The following is a 13320-nucleotide window of genomic DNA, read 5'->3' on the forward strand; positions in this document are numbered from 1 at the left end:
ATATCTGGGAAGGGTTGTTGAGCTAGGGTTGCTACATCATTTGTTTTCCTCCATGTCTTTAACCATGGAGATATTGTAGGATACCAGTTTTATCCCCGTTGCAGATCTACTCAGGTTATAAAACATTTCAAATATATCAGCGTACTTATTTCCTCTCCCCACCCCCAACAGCTTGAAAGTAAAACGCAGCAAGTAGCTGCCAAGAGATGGATGTATGGTACAGTATCCATTGATAAAACAGTGGGAAAAGACACTTTCTTTGTCGTTACGTGGAGCGCAAGCACAACTCCACCAGAGATGTTTCTGACAGATCCCAAGGGGAAAAAGTATGGTACAAAGGACTTCATAACTGATAAAACCAACCTACGGACAGCCCGGCTCCAGATTAGTGGAATCGCAGAGGTAAAATATCCAGTCTCTATGCAGATAACTCTTCTGTTACTTGTGTGCCTTTTCCTTTGGAAAATAAGAATACATTATGCAAGTGAGGAAGAGCCATTTACTTCTAGAAGTCCTCAGTGTAAGATTTTGCAATGATATTAACAGTGCTCCCCCCCCCCCAGAAGAGAAGGTGCCAGTACTCTTAGCCTAGAAATGGCTGGAGGAAGGACAACCAAGCGGGCATAAGGGGCGGGGGAGATGCTCTGCGCATGCTCAGAGAAGGAATCAGCAGGCCTCTATGATCCTGGCACAGTCTCATGCCTCATTCCCCAAGCCCAGAAAGCGTTTGCCTGGCTCTGGGATGGAGGCAGGAGATACCACTCCCTGGGGGCCCCCGGAACCTTGGGTGCAAATGGGAGGCATTGAATAAAAATAGGGGGGGTGGAAACATAAATAAAGAAGACAATTAAAAATTGATAAGCCATTTGTACATGTTTCCTTTCCCAGGAGAGCACTGAGTAATTTTTGTTTCCCCCGAAAAGAGTGCGGTAGGCTAAATCAGTCTGGGAACCTCTGGTCTGGAAGGTGCCATGAGACGTTCTTTTCATTTCTTAGCTCATCAAATGCCTAGCATGACGCTGCTGCTAGTATCTGCTCTTGGTATATTTTCAATAAAAAAAGACACCCCATCTTATCAAAGCATAATAATAACCGAAGGAAATAGGAACTGTATTTATAAACATATGGGATATTTAATATCCTTCTATTTATCATCACTTGATTTCCAGGCAGGAGACTGGACGTATTCCCTGCAGAATCAAAATACAGCTCAAACCATGACAATAACAGTCACGAGCCGAGCAAGGTCAGCAACTGTGCCTCCAGTTCATGTGACGCCTCTTATAAAAAGAACGCATAAGTTTCCTGATCCGTTGGTTATTCACGCAGAAGTCAGCCAAGGGTTCTTACCTGTGACTGGTGCAAAAGTCATAGCCACAATTGAAGCAGACAATGGAGCAGCTGTGGATCTAGAGCTTTTGGACAATGGCGCAGGTAACTCTGTTTTGAAGTATTTGTGGCACTATGCATTTCCCACAGAATCAGAACATTAACTCATTTAGTCTAGCATTATCTAACTTGTCAAAATGCCTGGCAATTGTATTTTCAAAACCAGACATTTTTTATTTTTTTTAAAAAATGTTTGTTTATTTATGATATTTGCAAACCACTAAAAAATCCCAGTTCAGACTACACACATAGTTGAAATAAAATTAAATGCAATAAAATAGTATAGTATAATACAACATTCAATGTAATATCAAATATGAAATAATTGGCTTCTAAAACGTAGACTCATAAACAGGCATAAAACTCAAAACCGACTGGCAAACAGTTATGTTCTCCCCAAAGCCTGAGATCCCTTTTAGCTTGTGTTGCCAGAGATATAAACTGCCTGCAGAACATATGCTCTACCCCTGAGATGACACCAATAGGGAAGACTCCATTCTGGGTCTTTGCGAAACCCTTCTACATGCTAACACCTTCACTCCTTCTGTCTTTCACCTGTGAGAGATAGCAAGGAGATGCCATGCTTCCCCATACCCTCCAACATTTCTCCAATGAAAACAGGGACATCCCATTCCATAATGATAATTTTACTATTTATACCCCACACATCTAACTGGGTTGCCCCAGCCACTCTGGGCAGCTTCCAACATATATAAAAGTATAATAAAACATTAAACACTTAAACACAACAACACAACCCTATACAGGATTGTATTCAGATGGCTTGGGGGTCGGAGAACTCCATACCCTCTAACTTTTCTCCAATGAAAATAGGGATGTCCTTAGGAAAAGCCGGACATTCCGGATCAAATCAGGGACGTCCCTGGAAAATAGGGACACTTGGTGGGTCTGTTTTCCAGGTGTGCTTCTTGAGATGTTGTTGTTGTTGTTTAGTCGTGCCTGACTCTTCGTGACCCCATGGACCAGAGCACGCCAGGCGCTCCTGTCTTCCACTGCCTCCCACAGTTTGGTCAAACTCATGCTGGTAGCTTCGAGAACACTGTCCAACCATTTCGTCCTCTGTCATCCCCTTCTCCTTGTGCCCTCCATCTTTCCCAACATCAGGGTCTTTCCCAGGGAGTCTTCTCTTCTCATGAGGTGGCCAAAGTATTAGAGCCTCAGCTTCACGATCTGTCCTTCCAGTGAGCACTCAGGGCTGATTTCCTTCAGAATGGATAGGTTTGATCTTCTTGCAGTCCAAGGGACTCTCAAGAGTCTCCTCCAGCACCATAATTCAAAAGCATCAATTATTCGGTGATCAGCCTTCTTTATGGTCCAGCTTCTTGATATACAAGGAGCTAATAGCCCCATCTGGATGCTTTAAGGCTCCGTGTGATTAGAATCACATGAAGAATGGAGGAAACAGCTGCCCCCATTGTCATCCTCCATCAGTTGGTGATGAACGTCTGGTGTGGGGAGCCTGCTCTACTCCCTACATATTTCGAAACCCTAAATTGTGCAGGGAGCCTGCTGAAGTGGAAACGGCTTCCCATTTCAGAAGTTATCCCCCTCATCAGTGCTATCTTCCTAGGAAAAGAGGTGCTGGAACTCACCTTGAACACTTCCCTTGTTCTCTTACAACGGCAATGGCTTCCACCTGAGAGGGGCTAGAACCGAGTTCCCCTAAGTTATGGCTGGGAGGGAGGGAGCCCTGCCCCTCATCACTTGAAGGATGCCAGTATAGGCCTACTCCCAAAGACAAATGAAGCATCTGGCTCAGGTGCGGATAACCTTTGCCTCACCTGATTTTGCTGAACTAGAAACTGCAATGTAAGAAGGTGCTCAGATGATGTTCTTACAGTCCAGGCAAGTTCATGAGGGGAAAGGCAGTCGTGGTTTATTTAGCAATGGCAGCCCACCAAGAGCTTGATAAATTTAATTTTCCAACTGCCCGGGACTGCAGAAAACGGAGCTTGTCAAGCATGCAGAAGTCCACAATGTATGCTGGTTTGTTGTCTTCAGGTTGGCGAGTTACAAGTTGTGTTGGCCTGCATTGAACAGGGATTAACATACTTATGACTCCATATCACTACATATTCAGATTTAGGCACTCTACTGTTTTCATTAGAACAGGAGCAGATACAGTGGTACCTCGGGTTAAGTACTTAATTCGTTCCGGAGGTCCGTTCTTAACCTGAAACTGTTCTTAACCTGAAGCACCACTTTAGCTAATGGGCCTCCCACTGCCTCTGGACTGCCGTAGCACTATTTCTGTTCTCATCCTGAAGCAAAGTTCTTAACCCGAGGTACTATTTCTGGGTTAGCAGAGTCTGTAACCTGAAGCATATGTAACTTGAAGCGTATGTAACCTGAGGTACCACTGTACTGTGAAACAAACATCTCCTACATAGGTTATGTAGGGTTTGTTTTCTTTTTTTTTAATAGCAGTGAGGTGTTGGGTTTGGATGTTTAATTTTAATATCAATGTACCTAGGTGCCGACATTATAAAGGATGACGGAATCTACTCGAGATATTTCACAACGTTCAAAGTAAATGGTCGACACAACCTAAAAGTGCGGGTCCAGGGGCAAGGCAAGACTGGCAGAAGGATCCGTAGGCAAAGTCAAGCTTTCTTTGCACCAGGGTTTGTAAATAATGGTAAGGATTTGTTACGAAATAGCAATACTGGTGGTATGCTAGCTCTGCGATTCTCAAAGTGTGAATGACACTGGGCATCTCCAGAAGGAAACAAACTTCTTCCTGCCATTTCCCTCCCCATCATTGTCTTTATGTAGATCTGGACACTTGAGCACATATCTCTGACACGTTCACACATATATGTACGCACATCCTTCTTTCCTGCAATATTCAAATCTGCCATGTGCTTCTCAACTCAGTGGGTTAGAGAGAGAGAATAGATCTACAGCAGATTTGTTGTTGTTGTTGTTATTTCACCTTCCAGTTACACCCCAAGGCAATGTAGAAAAGAAAATGCAAACGATTATAAAACAGCACAAAAAAAAATGGAAGATTCATTTAAAATGGATACCTACAGTAGAGAACTCTTCATCCAGCTGGGATAGCTTATCAGCATAAAAAAATGTATTTTGGAAAGTGTGGGCGGGATGTCAAATCTCAACAGGATGTCGTTCCATAGAACAGGGGCAGCCACCCCAAAAGCTCTGCTTTAAGAAAATAATTATGATTTTCTGTATATTCTGTCTTTGTTTTGGGTTTGCACAAAAGGAAATAAACGGGACTTTCAAAATAACGGGGAAGTTTGGAGGTTTGTAGTCTCACCATATAATCTATCATCCTTCCTTCTTTCCTTCCTCCCTTCCTTCCTAGGTGTAATAAATATGAATCCCCCAAAACCGGAAGTTCGTGATGATGACATCGAAGTTGACGTAGGAAATTTCAGTAGAGTGGCATCAGGTGGCTCTTTTGTAATGTCAGGAGTTCCGCCTGGTGGTAGTAAAAAAGATGTTTTCCCACCCTGTAGAATCACTGACCTTGAGATAAAACCACTTGGTGATTATCAGTTCCTTTTGTCCTGGACAGCTCCTGGGAATGACTATGATGAAGGAAAAGGTAAGTGCAAAATTCTGCTTTAATCAGTCAGTCAGTCAATCAATCAATCAATCAATCAATCAGTAAGACTGTAGTGTGTGTGTGTGTGTGTGCGCGCGCGTAAAAAGGTGTGTGGGGAGCCAACCACCACTTTTATTTGCAGCAGCCTTATCTCCCTGTAATATTATATTACAGTAGCATTATGTTATTGCTCTGGGAAGAGGGATTTCATCCCATCTGGTCCACCGTTGCTGAGGGCAGAGGGCTACCTGTGGATAGGAAGTTTGAAATGCATTGAAAAGGATTTCTGTCGCTGTTATCCTTGATGCATGACTGAAGACGCACATCTTAATGCATGCCCTGTTGGCTGTTCTTTATTTTGCAGCTGAAAGGTACGAAATAAAAATGAGTGAAGATCCCTCGGCGTTGATAGATGCAGCTTTTCAAACGGCCACTTCTGTGAATACCGCTGGTCTGAAAATGGAAGTCGCTGGGGTCAAGCAATCCTTCCAGTATAACGCAGAAAACTTAAAAAAATCGAATGGCACCTCCATCTACTTTGCCATTCGTGCCATTGATGGTAGCAACAATGTCGGAGAAGCATCTAATATAGCCAGAGCAGTCGTGCTTGTTCCCATATTGCCAACCACCCCAGATGATACTTTTTGTCTGTAGTTTGTGTTTTGCATAAACAAAAAACCAGAAGTCTTGATACTGGAATGCAATAATACAGCTAGGATTCTGTTTCTGTTTTGAATTTTAATTGGCTCATTGTTTGTATGCTTTTTTTTTTTTTTGTAATTTTCATGTCTACAGCTAAGCAGCTTCCATAATAGAAATGGCTTAAATACATTGTACTCAAATATTTCATGGCAGAATTGTTGCGATTAAAATGCATCATTATCTTTAAATGTGAATTTAGTAAGTTGGCAACCCTAATAAGCAGGTGCACTAGGGCAAACGTGTGTGTTTGGCAACCTGGTAAGTTAATGTTTGTTAGAGACACTTATGCTTGTGAGATATTCACATGTAACACTTTTAACAGCCTGTACTAAACCTTTTATTCTTTCAAGTTAAAAGACTCTTTTTAACGCTGTTGGCTTGTGAAATCTGGTGAGCAGAAAGCATCAGCTTTGCTAAGAAATAGTTCTAGTGACAGCATAGCAATGGAACAGTTACACTATTCCATGTGCTAAGGTGGTTTTTGCTTACAGGAAGGCAGGAGAAAAGGACTGAGATATAACTGTCAAGCTAGCAATCTGGAGTTTTCCTGCTTTAATATGCAGAAACTGTGGGTCTTTGAAACGTGGGGTGTTCCCATGCATGTGGAGAGAAAAATATTACAATTCAAAAGTCTGGATCATGGCAGAGAAGAGTGCTGTGTTCACAAGACAAGACAGATTCTATGGGAGAGAGCTTTTGTTCTCCATAATAAAAGGTAAAGGTACCCCTGCCCGTACGGGCCTGTCGTGTCCAACTCTAGGGTTGTGCACCCATCTCACTTAAGAGGCCAGGGGCCAGCACTGTCCGGAGACACTTCCGGGTCACGTGGCCAGCGTGACAAAGCTGCATCTGGCGAGCCAGCGCAGCGCACGGAAACGCCGTTTACCTTCCCGCCAGCAAGCGGTCCCTATTTATCTACTTGCACCCGGGGGTGCTTTCGAACTGCTAGGTTGGCAGGAGCTGGGACCGAAAGACGGGAGCGCACCCCACCGCGGGGATTTGAACCGCCGACCTTTCGATCAGCAAGTCCTGGGCACTGAGGCTTTTACCCACAGCACCACCCACGTCCCTCCATAATATGTGGCAATAAAATCAGAGCACTCTCAATGGCAATTTGGAGAAGAACCAATTCACAAAAAAGGGTTGTAAATTCACAAAATATTGCACAGCAGGGATTTTCAAGGGCGAGACATGACCACAGTGTTTCCATCTCTCACTTTATTTTTCTCTTTTTGTACAGAGCTCTCTGGCCAGGTTCCTCTGCTTTTGTGTGTGTTTCTGCTCTCCTTGGTGGGAGTGCACTAGGCTTAGGGTACTAGTAGGATTATGCCTTCACTTTCGATTCGCCCTTTCCAGTGTTTCTCTTCACAAGGGAGAGAAGACATCCTAACCTGTGTAACATTTTGTTATGCAATAAAGCTTCGAACTTTCCTTTTTGCGCTGGTTATCTATTCATCTATCTTCCTTTGCAAAGGAAGAACCCAGTTTGTGGTTCAATTGTTTATCCTGGCATCTTTGCAGAAAATGACCCCGGGCTGATCCGTTTGACACACACACACACAGACTATTGTTTAAAGTTCACTAACTAGTGAACTTTAAAGTCCCCAGAGTGAGTCATAACAGAACCCGACTAACTTATTCCATCAGTGCAATGTCAATCATATTCCTGGCTGTTGTTGTTTTTAATTACGATATTGGCCTGACTATAAGCCTCACTTTTTTCCCAAATTCTGACCGTGAAAAGTTACAAGTGTGGCTTAAATTCGCAGCCTTACAAAAATTGGCTTTTGCGATATTGCTGCTGAAACAGACATCTGGTAAAACAGAACCAAAAAATGTTTTATTGTCGATTTGCAAGCTTGAGACTGTTCGTTTGCCATTTATGGGTTTGAGTGTCTGCGGAACTGTAGCAAATGAATAGCGATTTGTTATTTTAGCGATTGTACGGTGACTTTTGCGGGCTTGCAAGATCAAAGGCTTAAATTGGCTCAGAGTTACAATTCTACCAATTGCAGCGATTTTCAGCATGTGACCCAATTTTAAGGGAGCGGCTTAGATTTGGGTATTCTCTCCCCCCCCCCTGAATTTTAAAGGTGCAGCTTATTTGCACGTGCGGCTTATATTTGGGCCAATACGGTAAATATTTGTATCAAAATAGATTACTATTCTTTGACTGCAAGTACTGGGATCTATTTGTAAATCAGCTAAAACTGATCAGAAGTAAGTGACTGGTGGACTTAATCATTGCCCCATACTTTCAACCAGATACTGGAAATTTGCTTTTAATGGTCATTCAATACAGGTAACTTGAATAGTCATATTTTACAGGTGAGGAATACAAAGGCTGAGATACAAGTGGTGAGCACAAGACCAGCCATGGCAGAGATTTTAATCTATGCTCTGCTCGCCCTTATCTATGTGATCTTTGACTTAATGGCATTGTTTAAGTGAAAATCCAATATGTATGCATCATATACCGATTTTGCAAATTTTACCATGGTAATTCATGGACAACAACACATCATTTAGGCACTCCTGCAGGCACCACCTGTTTGCTCACTTCTCTTTTATTGTGTCACGTGTATTTCTGGTCCTCCAAACAAACTGGTATCCTGAAGATGGAGTGCATATGTGTGTGAAGGTCAATGCCTCTTTTCAGTGTACAATAATATGGAGAGGTGTGGACCACAGAGATCATTATGAGAACGAGGAAGTGTGTTGCTCCTGACTTTATTGCTCTGGTATGTTTGAAGTGTTCATCATGCAATATTTTCTTGTAAGAACTGGCTGCAAAGTGCCAGGGTGTGTATATTCTGTGAAACTGAAACTTCTCAAATGTATGTGACTTAATTTTGCACAATAATTTGGTGTGAGCCCAACTGAACATCTACATCAATCTTTAGATCTGTACAGCAGCCCAATGAAGTGAATGTTTTATTAAACTTTGAAAGTATCTCCCTGGACTCTTTCATGGGGTCTGGGGATTTCTTTCAATTTTTGATAGCTTAATAGATGTCCTCATGAAGCTCAGCATGCAGCCCATCTAGGTCTATTCATGTAGCTACTGTATATCTTGCTATAAAGAAGGTGACACATAATAGAAATGTAGAATTGGAAGGGACCACAAGAGTCATCTAGTCCAACCCCTGCAATGCAAGAATCTTTCGCCCAATGTCTCATGCTCTACTGACTGAGCTAGCCAAGTAGGATACATTCATTTTAAAGAAGACAAGGAGAAGGCAGTCTGGAAGATGTCACATTCATAATCCACACTTCTGTTTGTGCTGTGATTTCTAGACACTGGTCCAAGCGTTTTGTTCATTTGTGCCGCCGCTTTCCCTGGGAAAACCTGCTGTTTACCACTGAATTGGAACAAACGGCCATTTTGTGGAAAACTCGATTGATGTTTGTTCTGAATCAGTGGTAAACAGTGGATTTTCCTGGGCAAAGCAGCAAGACAAAACAAAACAAAAAACCACTCAGATCCGTGCCTACAAATCGTGGCACAAAATGGAAGCCTGGATAAGCCCTTGGTCCTTTATATAATTTTATATAATTTGATGTCCTTGATGTTGCCTGACATTTAAGTGCACACACACACACCTAATGTGTTTAGTCCCCCATTTTTCCAGCTGCACATCTTGTGACCAGGTACATACTGAAGAAACACTGTGCTGTATGAAGTTGGACTGTGGAACTCTGCTCACTCGGTACCTGAACGACTGGCGTGTCAGAGGCTGTTCTGAACTAATTACAGGTGATTAAAATGATGATAACGAGGCCTGTGAGTCCAGTCCATGTTCCTTGCCCTGGAAAGCACCAAAGCAGAGCATTCTGAGGGCAGGGAAGGGGCAAGTCTTTGCCAGTATTACATGTGAGATTATTGGGACCAGATCTAAATCTGGAGAAGGCACAACGATCACGAATAGTGATCACAAACAGATCGGCCTCCCCTTCTGCTCAAGCCACTGTGAACAGCAAAGCTGTCAGTGCAACCATGGGACCCTCCCTCTGTAAAGCCCTGCAGGCAGGGGATGGGAGTCAGAATTGTGTCCTAAGGATGCAATCCTAACCCCATATACCTGGGAATAAGAGCCACTGGATGTAATAGGATTTATTTCTGAGTACGCTGAGGAGTGAGTTTCAATGCTGCAGTCCTGGCAGCACTTCCCTGTAAGTAATCAATGGCTTAGGCTGAAAGTGTTCCATCCTTATTTCTGCGCAAGTGGCTTATTTCGTTATTTAAATAGCTTTCCAGGGGCAGGACAAGCAAAGTGTGGAAAAATTTGAGCTGCAGATCAACAGTTTCATTTGCAGGTAAACATGCTGGGAAAATCTCCCCCCCCCCCCCGCCGCCATTTCTTCTTCCAGCTGTATGTTGGGAATAAGTGAAAGTCCCCTGAAAGTGAGGGGAAACTTGAAAATGCTGCATCCATGAATACCTCCAGCCTGACCCCTCAGCCGGCTGGTTCCAAGGAAATATTTGCAATTAAACCAAAAGCTTTGGCAAACCTGGCACTAATATATGTGGGTGTTTGCAGAGTTGAGAAATCTTTCCTGTACTCTGACCTCTCCAACACAGCTCAGGCATTGACTCTTTCTCGGAAGGGTACGCGCAAGAACAGTAGTTTGAACCTCATGTGGGCTGCTGTTGCTGATGGCTTCTTGCCTTATTCTAAGCACAATTATATGGACCTTAAAGAAAAAGAAGACAATAGGTCATTGGTAAAACCGTACCAGGGAACCCAGATTTACTATTTACAGCATTGGCCTTTTCATGTTTCTAAGTGACAATTACTATACAGAGGTACCTTTGTTCTTGAATTTAAGCTGTTCCGGGAGTCTGTTTGACTCCCGAAATGGTTGGAAAACCAAGGCACGGCTTCCGATTGGCTGCAGGAGCTTCCTGCACTCAATCAGAAGCCGCAGAAGCCACGCCCGATGTTCAGCTTCCGAAAAACATTCGCAAACCAGAACAATCACTTCCGGGTTTGTGGCGTTAGGGAGCCGATTTGTTCAGGAGCCAAGCTGTTTGACTACCAAGGTAACCAGGAAAGCCATCTTGGGATTATGGTGGATAGCTTGATGAATGTGTTGACCCAGTGTGGGACAGCAGTGGGAAAAAGTTGGTTCTGTTCATAGGAGCCAATTCCTTGTCTTGCCCCCAGGAAATTAGCGCCGCCACCCCCAATGCCCTTGGTCTCATAGGTGCCATTTCTGGGGGACGTAGCTGCTGAGGCATCCACAGTTCTGGCACGTCTCAGGTGGGTGCCATAAAAGGACAAGTCAGGTGTTTGTGGTGAGTTTCAGCACCTCCTTTTCTATAAAAAATAGCACTGTATGTTAGTATTGTGACCGAGAATATTACCTCAAAGAAGGAACTTTGGTTGTTTGCTTGTGATGACCTATGCCTACAGAATTGTAGGACCCAGCCTTCGGGGATAGTACAGAACAGTGTAGAATTACAACTGCCATCATCCCTGCGTATGGTACCTGCTTACTGGAACTGATCCGAGTTGTAGTCCAGCAATAATTGGAAGGCCAAAGGTTCCCCATACCTGATGTAGAGATAACTCATACAGAGATCAGTGTCCAAATTGAAAATGATACTTTGCGATAGATTTTTTGTGTGTGTGTGTTCTGCAAACAGCAGTTATCCTGTCTGGTGTCATCTTACATGACAAGAAGATAAAGGGTAAATAAATAACTGTATCATTGTGGGTTGAGAAATCTATTTCCTGGCATGGATTAAAAGCATACCTATGTGATTATCCGATAAACCAGTAACAGGAATTTCTTTGCCTATGCTATATGTGACCCAGCCCTCCTTGTCAAGCTGACCTTTGCTGTCAAAGATTTTTCTAGAAGAGCAACCTCGCCCTGCCTTTCAGAAGGCATAGCGCTTCACCTGCCAGTGGAAATACAGAAATATAAAGGCTTGTAGAAAACATTACATGCATATGTATGCAAAAGCCCATCACAGGTGACGCCTGAGGGTTTTATTTTTGCTCATCGTCATTTAACCTGTCATTTCTTCCACAGAAAAGAAGTCGGTGTAGGAGATTCATCATGTGCAAAGCGTCACACATAGAGGACAGACCTCAGTCTGCTTGGATTACATAATCCCTAGTCTCTTGTTCACTAGCGCCCCCTGAAGTGTACACTGCACCCCTAACCAAAGTCCACTATGTCATCTAACACACAACTGGTTGTTGAATTCCAATATATTAAAGTCCTTATAAATGCCGTTATATTAAAGGGACCTGTGGGTACAGGGCGGGGTATAAATTCAATAAATACAGTCGTACTTGGAAGTCGAACGGAATCCATTCCGGAAATCCGTTCAACTTCCCAAATGTTCGGAAACCAAAGCATGGCTTCTGATTGGCTGCGGAAAGCTCCTGCAGCCAATTAGAAGCCACAGAAGCCCTGTTGGATGTTCGGATTCCAAAAAAAGTTTGCAAACCGGAACAGTCACCATTTGGGAGCCAAAATGTTCAAGAACTAAGCTGTTCAAAAACCAAGGTACAACTGTAATAATAATAATGTTTTTGTTTTTTTAAAAATGAACCAACACCTCCCCAGACTCCGAGCAACTAACTTGCAAGGGCGACCGAAGTACGAAATTATATTTGGTGGAATTCAATGCTACCCTATTATGTTCTGTCTGTGCAAGCATTGCCACAAAGAACGATCTCCCCTCATCCTTCTGTGTGCTGTTTGGTGGGGTTCTCCCAACCCCCCTTGAGCCAATTTTTTGGGGGGCAGACATCTATCTGGCCCTGGTGTGGGCTTTCCCTAGGCCACACCTTTTACCAGCCCTGTTTTGTACGCTGCTCAAGAGCTTTTGCCTGGCTGCTACATGTTGTGCATCTTTCTTGCTTGGATGGAGGATTAAGAGAGATGCCCAAGTTTCTGTAGTAGACAAAACAACAGTAAAATGAAAGTCAACTTCATTTGTATTGAAAAACAACTTTTCCTTATGTCGCTACAGATTGGATAGGTAACCAAATAAAATACAGCTGATAGAGAATCTCAGCCCATCTCAGTGCCCAGCAACTGGAGGAGGAAGAGAGAGAAGAGGGTGAAGAAACTCAGCAAACCTGGAACTGGGTGTGGGGAGTACAGCTGAATGGGACCCAGCTATAGGCAGCCTGAGGAAGAACCATCCACCTTGTGTCTGCCCATAAGAAAGAAAGTCTAGAGTGAGAGACTAGGGTGATGTCGGTTGTTTCCAGAAACTCTTCTTGTTGTGATACTTTTGTAGAAGAGCTGAGAGTCTGTTTGGACCCTGGGTGAGAATTTATTTTGACCAGTGCTATTTTTCTAGAAAAAGAGGTGCCGGAACTCACCACGAACACTTCCCTTGTTCTCTTACAATAAAAATGGCACCCACCTGGCAGGTGCAGAAACTGGGTTCCAGGAAGCTCCAGCTGGGGAAAAACACACCCTGATTTTGACTTACCGTACTTTTCTGTGTATAAGACATGGGGTTTTTTAACTCAAAAATGTTTAAAAATGGGGCTTGTTTTATACACAGGTTGTGCATTGTAGGGCCAGGTGATTGGTTGCAGCCGCGTCTTATAGGGGGCATCTTATACAGGGGGGCAGGTTATACGCAGGAAAATATGGTATAT

General features: G+C 43.4%; 1 protein-coding gene across 1 annotated transcript in view; it reads left to right on the top strand.

The window, feature by feature from the left end:
* Positions 1-5668, top strand: part of LOC310680276 (uncharacterized protein) — a gene marked incomplete at its 5' end in the record, with an annotated part of 79592 nt that extends 73924 nt beyond the window's left edge. The window contains 5 exons of the mRNA XM_083446651.1: positions 172-402; positions 1170-1434; positions 3884-4048; positions 4739-4981; positions 5346-5668. Of these exons, the coding sequence (XP_083302777.1) occupies positions 172-402; positions 1170-1434; positions 3884-4048; positions 4739-4981; positions 5346-5635 (1194 nt within the window). The 3' untranslated portion in view covers positions 5636-5668. The remainder of the gene's footprint in view (positions 1-171; positions 403-1169; positions 1435-3883; positions 4049-4738; positions 4982-5345) is intronic.
* Positions 5669-13320: the final 7652 nt, after the last annotated feature.

Source organism: Podarcis tiliguerta (assembly GCF_965153285.1).
Source record: "Podarcis tiliguerta genome assembly, chromosome: 6".
Lineage (NCBI taxonomy): Eukaryota > Metazoa > Chordata > Lepidosauria > Squamata > Lacertidae > Podarcis > Podarcis tiliguerta.